Source organism: Vulpes lagopus, chromosome 12 (assembly GCF_018345385.1).
Source record: "Vulpes lagopus strain Blue_001 chromosome 12, ASM1834538v1, whole genome shotgun sequence".
NCBI classification, from domain to species: domain Eukaryota; kingdom Metazoa; phylum Chordata; class Mammalia; order Carnivora; family Canidae; genus Vulpes; species Vulpes lagopus.
In genome coordinates, this window is record NC_054835.1 from 15,272,689 (window position 1) to 15,286,060 (window position 13,372).

Consider the following 13,372-nt stretch of genomic DNA (forward strand, 5'->3'; position numbering starts at 1 on the left):
CTGGGACTGGGGAGGGAAGAAGGTCCCAAGCCTCTCTGCACCTGTATGAGGGTGCACATCGGGCCCCTCCACCCACCCAGGTCCTTATGCAGGGCAGAAGAGAGCAGCAGGGTCCAGGGTCCTTGGTTACTGCTTTATTGCTGTTTGGTTCGAGTATAGAAAATGGAAGCGGCTCTGGAAGAGCCTGTGTACAAGGTAGGAAATATACAAACGGGGAGGAGGGAGCTAAAGAGACCACATTCCAGCCCAGCCCAGCCTGGGCTCCGGGTGGGGGGGCCGCCCCGGGGCGCATGCAATAAATATGGTCCGGGGGCCCCAGGGAAAGGAGGGATGGGGAGGACACTGCGGGAGTGGGAGACCGGTAGGCCAGGGCTGTCTCAGCCCTCTGACTCCAGAGGGAGGGAAGGGTTGGCCCTGGGGCTAGTGCCACTTGTGCAAAATGAGGAACTTCACATTATCAGTCCCGGGGCGGGCGGGAGCAGGGGGTGGGGGGCCCTCCGGCCGGCTCAGTCCCCTCCCCGCTCCCTAACTCTGCCCGACGCTCCGACCCCAGCGGGGAGATTCACAGTGAGAATGGGTGTGGTCGCAAGGGCCGGAGGTAGGGCCGGGAGCGCCCCAACAGTGACACCCCTCCCTCCAAGAGCAGCACGGAGCCGGGGGAGGGGGCCGACGAACCACAGGAAGAGGCGGAGAAGGGCGGGGGTCTCCTTTGGTCAAAGCTGATATCAAAAATATAAATCTCCCTTCCCCCATCCCACCCCCGTCCCGGGGTTTCACCCCCACCCCCACCCCCGGGCTAAGGCACAAAGCAGTGAGGCCAGGTGGGGCCGCCGCCACTGCGGCGATGCTGCCGCTGCTACTACAGTTGTCCGGGCGCGGGGCGCCTGCTCGCGCTGCCACCGCCGTTCCCCTGGGGCGCGGGCCGGGGCCACGCGGCGGCGACGAGGCGGGCCGGCAGGAGGCGCTCTAGGTGGGGGAAAAACGGTCGATGGTCCGGCCGTCGGGTCCCGCGGCCAGGTGCGCTCCCTGGCTCAGCACCTCGGCCGCCTTGTCCGGGCTGAGGCCCAGCTCCGCGGTGAACTTGGCCAGCGGGTAGAGGCTCTCGAGCGCCACCTTGGGGTCGTGCAGGAAGTGCGTGGTCTGCGCCAGCAGCTCGGCCGCGGCTGCCTTGTCCTGCTGCTTCAGGCTCAGCTGTTCTGCCGTGAGTCGGGCCACAGCAAAGACGCCCTCGGGGAAGTCGAGCTTGCCCTTGCCGTCGGGGCCGGGGACGCCGGGTAGCCCCCCCAGCCCCGCCAGAGCCCCAGCTGCGCCTGCCGCGCCACCCACGGCGTGCATCTTCATGTGGCTGATGAGGTTGCGTTGCTGCGCGAACTTGCCGCCGCACACCTGGCACTCGTAGGGCTTCTCGCCCGAGTGTATGCGCATGTGCTCGGTGAGGCGGTACTGGCGCGTGAAGCGCATGCCGCACGCGTCGCACGCGAAGGGCTTGAGACCCAGGTGGCTGCGCATGTGGCGCGTCATGGTTCCGCGCTGCGTGAACTTCTTCCCGCAGATGGTGCACGGATAGGGCCGGGTCAGCCAGTGCGTCTTCTCGTGCTGCCGCAGCGTGGCCGGGTCCTTGTAGCTCTTGTCGCACGACGCGCAGCGGTACGGCCGCAGCAGCTCGCCCAGGCCGCCCGGAGCCCCAGCGACCTTGTCCCCACTGCCTCCAAAAGGGGGCCCCAAGCCGGCGGCCCCCGCGGCTACCTCGGCCGCCTCGGCCCTGCCATACAGCGCCTCCTCCTCCTCCACGTGAGCTTCCACGTGTGCATTCAGCTGCTCCGAGCTGGGGAAGCCCTTGCCGCACGGGATGCACACGTACAGGTTGTCGCCGAAGCTCTCGGGCTCGCCGTAAGCCAGGTGCGGGCACGGGTAGCCCTCGAGGTGGCCGCCTGGAGGGCTGGGGTCCTCGCTGCTGCCTGTCTCCTCGCTGCTGCTCTTGTAGTCGTCGCCGTCGCCGCCCGCGCCCGGCCCGTCCAGGCTGCCCTGGTAGCGCGGCGGCGCCAGGCCCAGCGGGGGTACCCCGGGCGAGGCGGCTGGGTCCCCGCCGCGCTCCTCACAGCGCTCGCTGGGGGAGCCGCGCTCCCGGCCCAGCTCGTCGCCGTAACTGCCCAGGCCTGGCTCGTGCTTCATCCAGCGGTAGAGGAGGCTGGGCCCGTCGGGGCGGCCCGGGGGCTCGGGTCCCGGGCTGCCGCCGCCGCCGCGGAACGGGTCCGGCGGCGGCACGGCCTCCTCCAGCTTCTGGAAGGGCAGCGGCGGCAGCGGCGGCAGGGCGAGCTGTGGCTCCTTGTAGGCGGCGGGGCCGGCACTGGGAGGGCTGTCTGGGCGCGAGGGCAGGTCGCGCTCGCCCGGCGGCCGCTCAGGAGGCGCGGAGCCCGGCGGGCTCTTCTTGGACAGGTCCAGGCCGCAGAGCGGGGAGCAGCGGCGCTCCGGGGCGCAGAGCGCGGAGGCCGGGCCGGGGCCCGAGGCGTACAGCTCCGCGCAGTGAGTGTTCACGGCGGCCTCGGGGCCCGAAGACGGCTCGCCCGAGGGCGGCGGCGGAGGCCCAGCCGGGGACGAGTAGCAAGCCTGGATGACGGGCGTGGCGGCCCGAAGGCCCCGGCCCGGCCTCCCGTAGGGTGCGTAGCCGCCGCCGCCGCCGCCGCCGCCCCGCAGGTGGCAGTACTTGCCGTGGCGCTTGAGGCGCTTCTTACACAGCGCCACGAGGTCGGGGATCTGCAGGTAGCTGGCGGCGGCCAGCACGGCGCCCAGGCTCGGCTCGGCCCCCGGGGCCACGGCCGCCGCCGCCGCCGCCTCTGCGCCATCAGCCAGGCGGCCGGTGTAGATGAAGTCCAGCACCAGGCGGAACACCGCCGGGCTCACCATGTCATGGTCCAGGTTGAGCAGGTTGTCATGCACCACCAAGGACTTGAGGTAGGCGCTGCTGGCCGCCAGCACGTTCTTGTGCGCGCGGAAGAGGGCGTTCTGCACCACGATGATCACGTCGCACAAGAACCCCTTGGTGCGCTGGTTGTTGAGCTGCAGCAGCAGCTGCCTCGAGTGGCCCGGCGCCTCCATCGTGTCCAGCATCGTCTGCCCAGCACACTCTCCTGCAGGGACACACGGCAGCCGGGTCAGAGCCTCACCCGAGCCAGCCCTCGCTGCCAGTATCCAGCCCGGCGCTTCTCCCCCCAACTTCCCCTTCTTCCCCTCAGCTCGGCTGGGGCATCGCGCCCCGCGGCCTAGGCGCCGGCAGAGGGGTCGGCGGCCTCCTGGCGTGGAAGCCTGGGCCGGTGGCCTGCCCCAGAAGGCATCGGCGAGCGGCTGGTGGAGAGGAGGCCAGGCTGGCCGGCTGGCCCAGGCCCGGCTGGCACCGGGCACACAGGCTGGGGTCTGGGGGCTTCCGAGGAGAACACTGTTTGGGGGAAGTGACCCCTTCGGAGACAGTTACCGGATTTGAGGAAAATGTCCGCTTCAGGAAAAGTCATTCAGGGCTGAGAAGTCTGCCCAATTGGGATACAAGGGAGCCGAGTAAAAAGCGCCTCCCGCCTCGGGAGAAGTTGCCCCAGCTGGGGGAAGTGACCCAGTGGAGGGGTGCGCGCTGCCCGCCGTGGCGCCGCCCTGCCCGGGGGCTGTCAGGCCTTCAGCTGGGGCCCGGGCGCGGCCGCGGCGCGGGGAGCGGAGGCAGAGGCTGCGGTGGCGGCAGAACACGAAGGCCGGCCCCGGCGCGGGGAGGGCGTTATATCGGGGCAGGAGGCTGAGGCAGGAAGCAGGTGGGGGGGAGGGGGGAGCCACGCAGCTCCCAGGGGAGGGAGGGGGCAGCGCCCCGGGCGGGCACGGCGCACAGCCGGCTGCGGCCCTGACCCTGGCCTGCGCCCCACCCGCGTCCTGGCCCCGGCCTCGGCCTCAGCCCTGCACTCGCGGGCCCCGGCGCCTCCCTCCCCAGCTCCCTTCGGCCCCTTCTCCACGGGAACTCCGCCGCCCCAAACTTGGGGAAAAGTTTCCCAACTTCAGACAGGCCGGGAGAAGCGGGCCAGCCCCAGGCCCTCGACTCCCAGCTTTTCCCCTCGGCTCCCAATTTCGGCAGCCAGGCGGCCCTGGGGCCTGAGCGGAGCCCGGCGCTCCCCTGCCCGCTCGCTCGCCGGCCCACCCCGCTCCCCTCCTGGCCCGCAGGGCCTCGCGGCCCGTTACCTGCGGCCGCAACCCGACCCGGCTTCCCTGCCCGTGGCGGTGGCAGCTCCCAGCCGGCGCCCCACCCGCCCCGCTGCCAGGCGCCGAGCTGTGCCAGGGCAGCGCCCCTGCCAGCCCCGCCCGCCAGCTCCCCTTCCCTTCCCTTCGCCTCTCCGGCCCATGTGCGGGCAGAGTCGGGCCCGGGCCGCTGACCCCGCCGTGAACTCGGCGCGGAGCAGCGGCCCGGCGGTCCCGAGTCCTCTAGGGGCGACACCCGGAGTCCTGGACGCCAGCCGCGTTGGGGCGCCCAGGCCGAAGGATGCGCCCGAGGCGGCCAGCGCGTAAGGACCGGGCCGTCCGGATCCCCTGTCCCTCCTGGTCCCGAGGTTGAGGACCCACCTGGGGGGCATGTCGGAAGCCCCGGGCCCGGCTGCCGGCGGATCCAGGGGGGACGTGGCTGTGCTGCCCTCCGCCCGCCGGGGCCCCGGTCGGTCTGTCCTGCTGGTCCGTCCTCCCCGCGTCCTGGTCGCGTCTCAGCCCCGCCGCGCTTTCCGCACACTCTTATCTGGAGCGGCCCGGGCCGGCACGCGCTGCTGCAGCTATGGCGCCACCTCGCGGCCGTGCGGGGCTTTACGCGACACAGCCGCGACCTCCCTACCGCGCACCTGGGTTGGGCTGGAGGCTCACAGATGTGGAGCCCCGGACCCGGGAGAGGCCTGTATCCGCAGGCTCACTCTCCCAGAGGTGCCCCCGTGAGGACCCAGTGTGCCCCGGAACCTCGAGCGCCACAAACTCTGGGGTTTTGAGCTAAACTTTCCCATGTACCTATTTCTAGATTCTCACATTGCCTCGGTGTGAAGTCCTGCCCGCAAGGAGGGGACTCTGGTGGCAAGTAGATGAGGGGAGGGAGGTTACAGAAGTCCTAAGAAGAAAGTGGACAAGATCTCGGGAAGCGCCTCCTTAGACATTCCTGGCTGGGACTGTCCGTTTATACCCGCCGCACCCCCAACACGCCCACCTTCATTCAGCCACACGGGTTCAGGTATGCACAGAATAAACCCATTCGCACCCAGACCTCTCCGGGCACTGACACCTGCGGGCGCGCATGTTGGCGCCCACCCCTCCCCTTTCCCCCCCCCCCCCGGCTCTCTGGGATAGTCCAGAGGCTGTCACGTAGGGCCTTCCATGAGCCTGGGCAGGGCTGTTACCCAAACAGCTTGCCCTGAACTTTGGAGGTCTCTGGAGGGAACTCCGGATATTCGACTGGGAAAGGCTGGACAGCGCCTCCTGGGGATCCCGCAGAAGCGACCCCCCCCCCCCCCAGTCCCCAGGTTCCCCGCGTGAGCCATTTTGAGGGACCTGCTTGCGCTACCTCGTCTCCAACCCCCTGACCCGAAACGTGACCGCAGGGACTGCAGCCCAGGATCCCCTGGCAAGGTTCTGCCTCCCACGTGAAGGCCCGGCCCTGGCAGGTGACGCCCTCTGGGAGGGAGGGGACCCCGCTCTGGCGCGTGGGCACGCGCACCGCTACTCCGGAAGCGGCCCCGCCTGCCCGCCCCCCCCCCCCCCGCGCTGCATCGGGCCTGCAGTGAGTGCCGGGTCTCCGCGGCCCACGCAGCGCCTCCTCCCCGCACCTCCTGACCCCGGCCCACACGTCGGGGGGTGGGAGCGGGTCCCCGAGAACGCTTGCGGCTTCTGATTGGCTGCGCCTTCCTCAGCCGCCGCGCGCGAGAAGCTGGGGCGCAGCGTTACCATGGTAACCGCTGAGGTTCGCGCAGATCCCGTCTCTCTCAGGCCTTGGCGAGCTTAGCAACGGCGCGGGCTGCGGGGCTGGTGGGTGCGGTGCGCGCCGCCCCTCGCGCCATCCTCCACCCCTGCGCCCCCGCCAGAGGTAGTAGCTGAGTCACTCATTGAGGGGCCGCCTGCGCAGCTGCTCGCGGTCCCTGACGGACAGTAAGGTCTCCGGCGCCCCCCAGAGGCTCTCTCTTTCCTCCGCTAACGTCTTCATGGCCTTGGGGGCCTTGTGGTGGTTGTCGGTTCCCGCTGGTTCTCCTGACTCCCACCACGTCCCGACCCTGTCCTCACCCTGTTTCTACTCTGTGTTCTGGATTCATTTTATTCCAGCCCTCTCCATCTACCCATGGTCTCCTCACTAGGGTTGCAGGGAGATTCCAAGAAGCTTCCGGTGGGTCATCTTGGCCGCGGAGTGGATGTGATGTGCGCTGAAGGGGAAAAAGGTGTATGGAGTGCTGGAGAAAGGCGGGAAGGCTCCTCGGAGGAAGTGCTCTTAGGACTGGGCTTTGATGGATGAATAGGAGTTCTTCCCCTAGATAGAAGGCAGTCCTGGAGAAGAGAACCACAGGGACAAAGGCTGGAGGCAAAAGAAAAAAAGTTGGTGGGCGGACTCCAGGAGGTTAGATTCCAGATGTTGTGCAGGACCTCTCCGACTTCGTTTCTGCTGTAATCTTTTATCCTTTTGAAAGGACCAGATCCTAGCCCCACAAGGAGCCCCTCAGCCCAGTTTCACCTTTGTGCAGTGTCCCCTGGGCCCACTGTCTTTGTTTTTCCTCAACACTCTCCCCAGATCCCCACTCCCTGAATTAACTCATTGACCCTATTTCTACCATCAGACTGTCTGTCTGTCAGACTGTCTGATATATATATATATATATATCAGTATGGGAGGGTCTCTCAGACCTGTGAACCCCTCCTCCTGCCCGCTGCCTTCCTGTGGACTTCACACTTCTTCAGCCTGTGATCTTTTCCTCCCTCCCTTGCAACCACCCACCCTACTAAGGTGGCCCTGCTCCCCCCCCCCAACCACATACACACACAATCCATCTTCTTTCTCTGAACACATTCACGCTCCTCCATTTAGAACTTTCCTCAATTGATGGAGCCACACTCAAGTCTTTTTCCTGCTCTTGTTCAGGGAAATTCTGCACCATATGGCTCAGGGTCTTCCTGTCAATTCATACCTCCAGAAACTCTAACTCCTTCAGGAAGTGGTCTTGCCTCTCCACCCTCTGGAGATCCCTCGCTATCAAGCTGCTGAGCCCTTGGTCTTCCTCACTCATTAGCACCCTACCCTCATAGGAGCTCTGCCAGTGCCCACAAATGGGTCCTGAACGCAGTCTGCTTGGTGCCAGGCTCTGAAACTGGCACTGCCAACCTGTCCTCCTCCCCTCTCTTTGTGGAGGCTTCCTCTTCCACTCACCCCCTTCTCCTGCCACCTTTCCCCCAACTACCCCAGAGAGGAACCCCTTGCTCATGGCCAGAGAGGGCAAGCCACCCTTCTCAACTTTTCCCGGGTCTCCAGCTCCTGACTGGGACCTAGACCCCCCTATTTCTTCTCCTACCCAGACTCCTGAGAGCCCTGGGCGCCCCTACTGTTCTTCCCCTATGTCCCTGACGCCAGAGCTCTAGATGCTGCTTTGGGTGGCTCAGCAGGTCCACCCCAGGGTGACGACACTGAAGGTGGCCATGCGGGGTGTAAAGCCACCGAAGGTTATCTTGTGACGTCACAGCCGTCGGGTCCAGGAACTGAGAAGTGGGAGTGAGGGGCTACTGGGCGAGCCCCTCGGAAGGCCGGGGGAGAGTGGGATTGCACCCCCGTGTCCCAGAGTCAGTAAAGGTGTAACCGGCCCTCCGCCCTCCCCGCGCTAGGCTCCCGCCGGCCCCCAGCCTGCAGTTCCGGAAAGTTAACCCTTTGTAGACCGGTACAGGGGCCGGCTCCCCCTCCCCGTTCTTGCTTCCGTGTGCCCTCCTCCCCCTCCCAGCTCCCCGTCGCCTTTGTCCCCTCCCAACCCCCCGCCTCGCCACTATAAATAGCCGCTCTTCCCGTTTCCTAAATTCCCTGCTGACGTCGGCAGCGCGTCAGTGTGTAGGAGCGGCGGCCGCATGAATGAGCCGCCGCACGAGTACTACGCGCGCCTATAAAAGCAGCCGCGCCAGCGGTGCTGCGGGAGGCGAGCGAGAGCGGGCGCGCTGCGGCCCGACAGGTAAGCGGGACTGACGGACCGACGGGCTACAGATGGACCGATGCACGGACACGGATGGGAGGGCCATGAGGAGACCGGCAGACGGCAGGTTGAGGGGCCCCTACGGGTGGGATTGGGAACAGGGTGGGGGACGAAGATCCCCTCGCAGCTGGCGGAGCCGGGCTGGAGGCGTACCCAGAACCCCGTGCTGCACCTGCCCGCGCCCGGATGAAGACGCAGCCACTTCGGAGAAGCAGCGAAAAGAGGACCGACCCCAGGGTCCCTGCGGCATTTCTTAGGGTTCCTGCGCCATCCAAGAAAGTGGGGTTAAGGTGCTGACGCCCCAGAAGACGCGCCCCCACCTCCCCCTCCCCGCAGCGCAGTGACTCAGCCTCGCTACCCCCGGCCGGAGGAGCAGGGCCGCCGGCGAAGGACAGACACCCACCTGCCCGCCGGCCCAGCCGCAGCTCTCTCGGGACCCCCACCCCGCATCCAGCCGGGCTCCCCCTCCCCGTCCCATCCCGTCGGGCTGGTCCCTTTGCGCCCCTGACTTCCCGCTTCTGCGCGAGGAGCTGTCCTCTCAGGACCAGGCGGGGGCGGGGCCTCGGCCGGACTGCCCCGCCTCCCCCACTGAGCTGGGGGGACCCCCCCTCCCCGCCGCCGGAAGTGCCTCTCCGCAGGGACATATTTGACGTCACAGGGCCTTGACGTCAAGGGCCGCGTGCCTGTCCGCGAGCGCTAGGGCGGAGAAAGGCGGGAGATGCGGGGGAGGAAGAACAGCAGCGCCCCCAGCTGCGGGCGATGGAGGCACCCCCGCCCGGGCAGCGCGCCGGCACCTTGGCTCTAGACTGCTTACTGCCCGGGCCGCCCTCAGTAACAGTCTCCAGTCACGGCCACCGACGCCTGGCTCCGCCCCAGGACCGCGCCCCCGACCCTCTGTCCCCCAGGATCCCTGAGCCCCGCGCGCGCTGTCCGCGCTGTCCGCGCCGCCGCTGTCCGCGGTGCTGATCCAGCGCGGGCGCTGCCATCCGGCCGTACAGTCCCTGGTCACCAGAGGCTGCGAGGGGCGGCCGGCTCACAAGCACATCGCACGGCCCCCGAGCCCGCTCCCTATGCGCGTGCTGCCCCCGCCACCCCCCTCCCCAACTCGCTGTCCTGACGTCTGCCTGACTGGAGCTGCCACGGTGCAGTCAGCAGCGCGCGCCCCGCCCCCGCGTCTCCAGGGCAACCGTGGCTTTCGATTGTTACTGTGGGAACCGGAGGTAACAGTCTACAGCCATGGTCGCCCCGCAGCACGCCCACGCGCCGCGCCGCGCTCCGCCAGCCGGGGATGGGGGAGACCAGGAGCAGGAGGAAGCGGGGGCGGCGAGTCAAGAGCCGACGTTCTGCGCGCGGAGGGAGGTGCGGTGTTGCAGGGCGGGCTACTCTCGGGTCTGACTGCTGCGTGTCTACCGAGACAGAAAAGGGAGCACGGTCTGGGGAGCATGTCTGACCGCCGCCTCAGTGACCGTCCTGTTCTCTTAGCTAAGGTTGTAGCCAGGGAACGGCGAGAAAAGGGGTAGCTCTGGGATTTGTGTTATTTTTATCTCCTCGGTGGGAGGGAGACTGCTGGGACACGAAGGCCTCCTGGGGACTGAAAGGAGTAGAGGGAGTAAAGTTTTCTCATATGCCATAACCGCATTCTCCGGGGAACCCCTCGCTGAGTAGGCAGAAAGCAAGACTAATCCTTGAACCCATTTCCTGGTGGAGTTACAGCCTTCCCTCACTCTTCTCCCCACTCTCTCATCCTCTGGTCCATGTAAGAAGGGTCCCCAACCCACAGGAAGCCAGTGTGCTTGTAAAGTAAACCCAGTAAAACACTGATGTATCAGCAGCCTCACCTCAGTCTGTGCTGGATTCTAAGTCGAGATAGTGTCTCAAATTAGCGCTGCGGTGGGAAAGTGAATATCAGAGGGGCTGAAGAAGTCCTATTGATCCAGTGAAGTGTGAGCAACGACCTCTGCAAAAACACGCGTCTGTCACCTGCCACCACCAACACTCGCAGGGGCTGACTGATGGATTTCCCTAGGGACTGTGCTGGGCATAAATGGTTAATGCAACCCAGTCATGCCACTCATTAATCCAATTTTTTGTTACCTCTCCATAATCCCTCCTTGCTAAACTTTTAAGACAATTGGTGCTGGTTTTACAGCTAATCAACGTCCACAAGCTTCCTTCCTCCCATTCAAGGACCCCAAGACTTAAATAGACTTGATTCTAGAATCCAGGGGACATCTGTGAGCAGACTGTAGTGTGTAGTGCACTGGGAAGCAGGAGGTCTATCCTGGCTTCATCACCTACTGGTTACTATTTAAGGAGCCAGGTTGTTTCTGAGCCTTGTGTAAAATGAGGTAATATTCCTTTTTGGCAGACTTGTTCTAAGGATCAAATAGGATCATGTGCATAAAAACCTTTGAAAACTTCAGAATGCTATTTCAATCTTAAGTATTCTATTTAGGCTATTTGTGTCTTTGTGAGGGGCTGGTGGCCTTGGGAAGACCCCAGCTCTGGACACTTAGGCAAAATGAACAGGGGAAGGGGGCACATCTTTCTGAGCAGAAGCTCTCAGACCGGGGCTGTTGAGGGGAACGATTCTTTGCTCAGGGACTCAAGAGCTTTAGGTATCTAAGATAGAGTGAGAAGTCAAAGAGAGAAACGGTAGGTATATTCTAAAGGGACCAAATTGTCTGCAATTTGAACCTATCTGGAGAAAGTGGTCGGTCAGAGGAGGGGTAGAAACCAGAGAACTGACTGTAGAGAGTTTTTTTTTTTTTTTTTTTTAAGTATCCTGTAACTCATTAAGTGCACCCCATCCCCCAACTTATGTTATGGATTAGAAAGATGAGACCCAGACAGGACATGTAGCCCAACAGTAGTGAATGGTGAGTGGCCTCTGCTTATCCTCTGAGTTGCAGGAGAGAAAACAATGACTAGTAAGTATCTCAGGAACATGACTTTTGGATCTGAGTCCAACTTTGGGTAAGTCAACTTCTCTGTGCCTGTTTCCTCAGTTGTGGTATCTACCTCAAGAAATTGTTAAGATTAAATTGGGCAACTCTAAAGGCTCTGCTTTTCACAATATCTGGCATAGTTAGCACTCAATAAATGGTATTCCTATCCTCTGGACCTCATTTCCCCTAGATATAAATTGAAAATATTAGATGGATGACTTTTTTTAAAAGGTTTTATTTATTCACGAGAGGCAGAGACATAGGCAGAGGGAGGAGAAGAAGCAGGCTCCCTTCAAGAAGCCCGATGCAGGACTTGATCCCGGGACTCTGGGATCACACCCTGAGCTGAAGGCAGACTCTCAACCGCTGAGCCACCCAGGTGTCCCTAGATGAATGATTCTTTTTTTTTTTTTTTTTTTTTTTATGATAGTCACAGAGAGAGAGAGAGAGAGGCAGAGACACAGGCAGAGGGAGAAGCAGGCCCCATGCACCGGGAGCCCGACGTGGGATTCGATCCCGGTCTCCAGGATCGCGCCCTAGGCCAAAGGCAGGCGCCAAACCGCTGCGCCACCCAGGGATCCCATAGATGAATGATTCTTAATTGGAGAGGTTTCTCCCCCTCCCTAGTGAAGTGCATGAGAATAACATGACCGAGTTTTGTTTTGTTTTTTTAATTAGCACATACTTACCAGTTTATTTTCTACTAAGGCAGTGTTTTTTTTTTTTAAATAAATATTTTATTTATTCATGAGACACACACACACACACACACACACACACACAGGCAGAGACACAGGCAGAGGGAAAAGCAGGCTTCACGGAGGGAACCCAATGTGAGACTCCATCCCGGGACTCCAGGATCACCCAGAGTCAAAGGCAGATGCTTAACTGCTGAGCCACCCAGGCATCCCAGGCAGTGGTTTTCAATTATTGTGTTGTGTGGCAACATCCAGGGACAGTTTAGCAAGACATAGATATTCATGAGAGACACAGACAGAGGGAGGCAGAGACACAGGCAGAGGGAAAAACAGGCCCCATGCAGGTAGCCGGATGTGGGACTCGATCCCGGGTCTCCAGGATCAGGCCCTGGGCTGAAGGTGGTGCTAAACCACCGAGCCACCTGGACTGCCCTCTCTCCATTGTTCCTGAAGGACATGACAAGAGAGGATATCTCACTTGTTGGAAACCAGTGGACCATCTTTTTCCTTCTAGGGTGGACATTTTCTTTTTCTTTTTCTTTTTTTTTTTAACTTTTATTTATGATAGTCACAGAGAGATAGAGAGAGAGGCAGAGACACAGGCAGAGGGAGAAGCAGGCTCCATGCACCGGGAGCCCGACGTGGGATTCGATCCTGGGTCTCCAGGATCGCGCCCTGGGCCAAAGGCAGGCGCCAAACCGCTGCGCCACCCAGGGATCCCGGGTGGACATTTTCTGACTTTGAAGTAGGGAAGGGAGAATTCCACTCTGAGCATTGAGCACTTCTGCTCCACCTAATACTGTCTGCTCTACCCTCATCCTTTTAGCCATGGCTTAAAATTCATTCCCCACTGTATCTTGTTCTCTCTCCTTTAATCCTCACAAAATTCCAAGCAGCAAGAGCTGTGGTAGCAGTTGTCATTTTCACCTCTTGGGACCTTGCTAAAGGGGGCAGCCTAGGACTGCCACGAGGGTGCGTAGGCTCTGAAGTGCAGATCCACCACATTTCATTCTCAGCTGCTCATTTCCAGAAAAGCCAGCAATCTGATTTCCTGTATGTGAAATTCCTAAGATTATAGATACTGTAAATCCAGTATTTTCTAAAATCCTATGGGCCAAATGCAACAGGTCTGCAGGAGTAATTCGGCCCATTTCCGAGTCGCCTCCCCTTGCCAAAGAAGGAATCCCTTTAAAACACCTAAGTGTAAGCAGAGGCAGACTGTGGCAAGGGGGAACCTATGCCATCCCCACTTTCTGCTCTAAAGGACCTAAATCCAGTAAACTGGGTCTGTTTGGGGAGGGGGTTGTTTAACTCCCAACTTTTTTTTTTTTTTTTTAAGATTTTATTTATTCATGAGACACACCTAGAGGCAGAGACATAGGTAGAGGGAGAAGCAGGCTCTAGGCAGGAGCCCGATGCAGGACTCCATCTCGGAACTTCAGGATCACGTCTCGAGCCAAAAGCAGATGCTCAACCACTGAGCCACCCAGGTGCCCCCAGTTTTCTTCAAGAAAAA

The 13,372-nt window shown here is 62.1% G+C and overlaps 1 protein-coding gene across 1 annotated transcript; it reads right to left on the bottom strand.

Moving 5' to 3' along the window:
* Nucleotides 1-121: 121 nt before the first annotated feature.
* Nucleotides 122-4,856, bottom strand: HIC1 (HIC ZBTB transcriptional repressor 1). Its single transcript, XM_041724720.1, has 2 exons — nucleotides 4,588-4,856; nucleotides 122-3,128 (listed from the first exon to the last, which is right to left on the bottom strand). The coding sequence occupies exon 2, from the start codon at nucleotides 3,106-3,108 to the stop codon at nucleotides 967-969; it is 2,142 nt and encodes a 713-aa protein (XP_041580654.1). The 5' UTR covers nucleotides 3,109-3,128; nucleotides 4,588-4,856; the 3' UTR covers nucleotides 122-966.
* Nucleotides 4,857-13,372: the final 8,516 nt, after the last annotated feature.

What these genes read in the sequence shown, in the direction of transcription:
- HIC1 (XM_041724720.1), bottom strand. Translation starts at nt 3,108, where the DNA reads ATGCTGGACACGATGGAGGCGCCGGGCCACTCGAGGCAGCTGCTGCTG.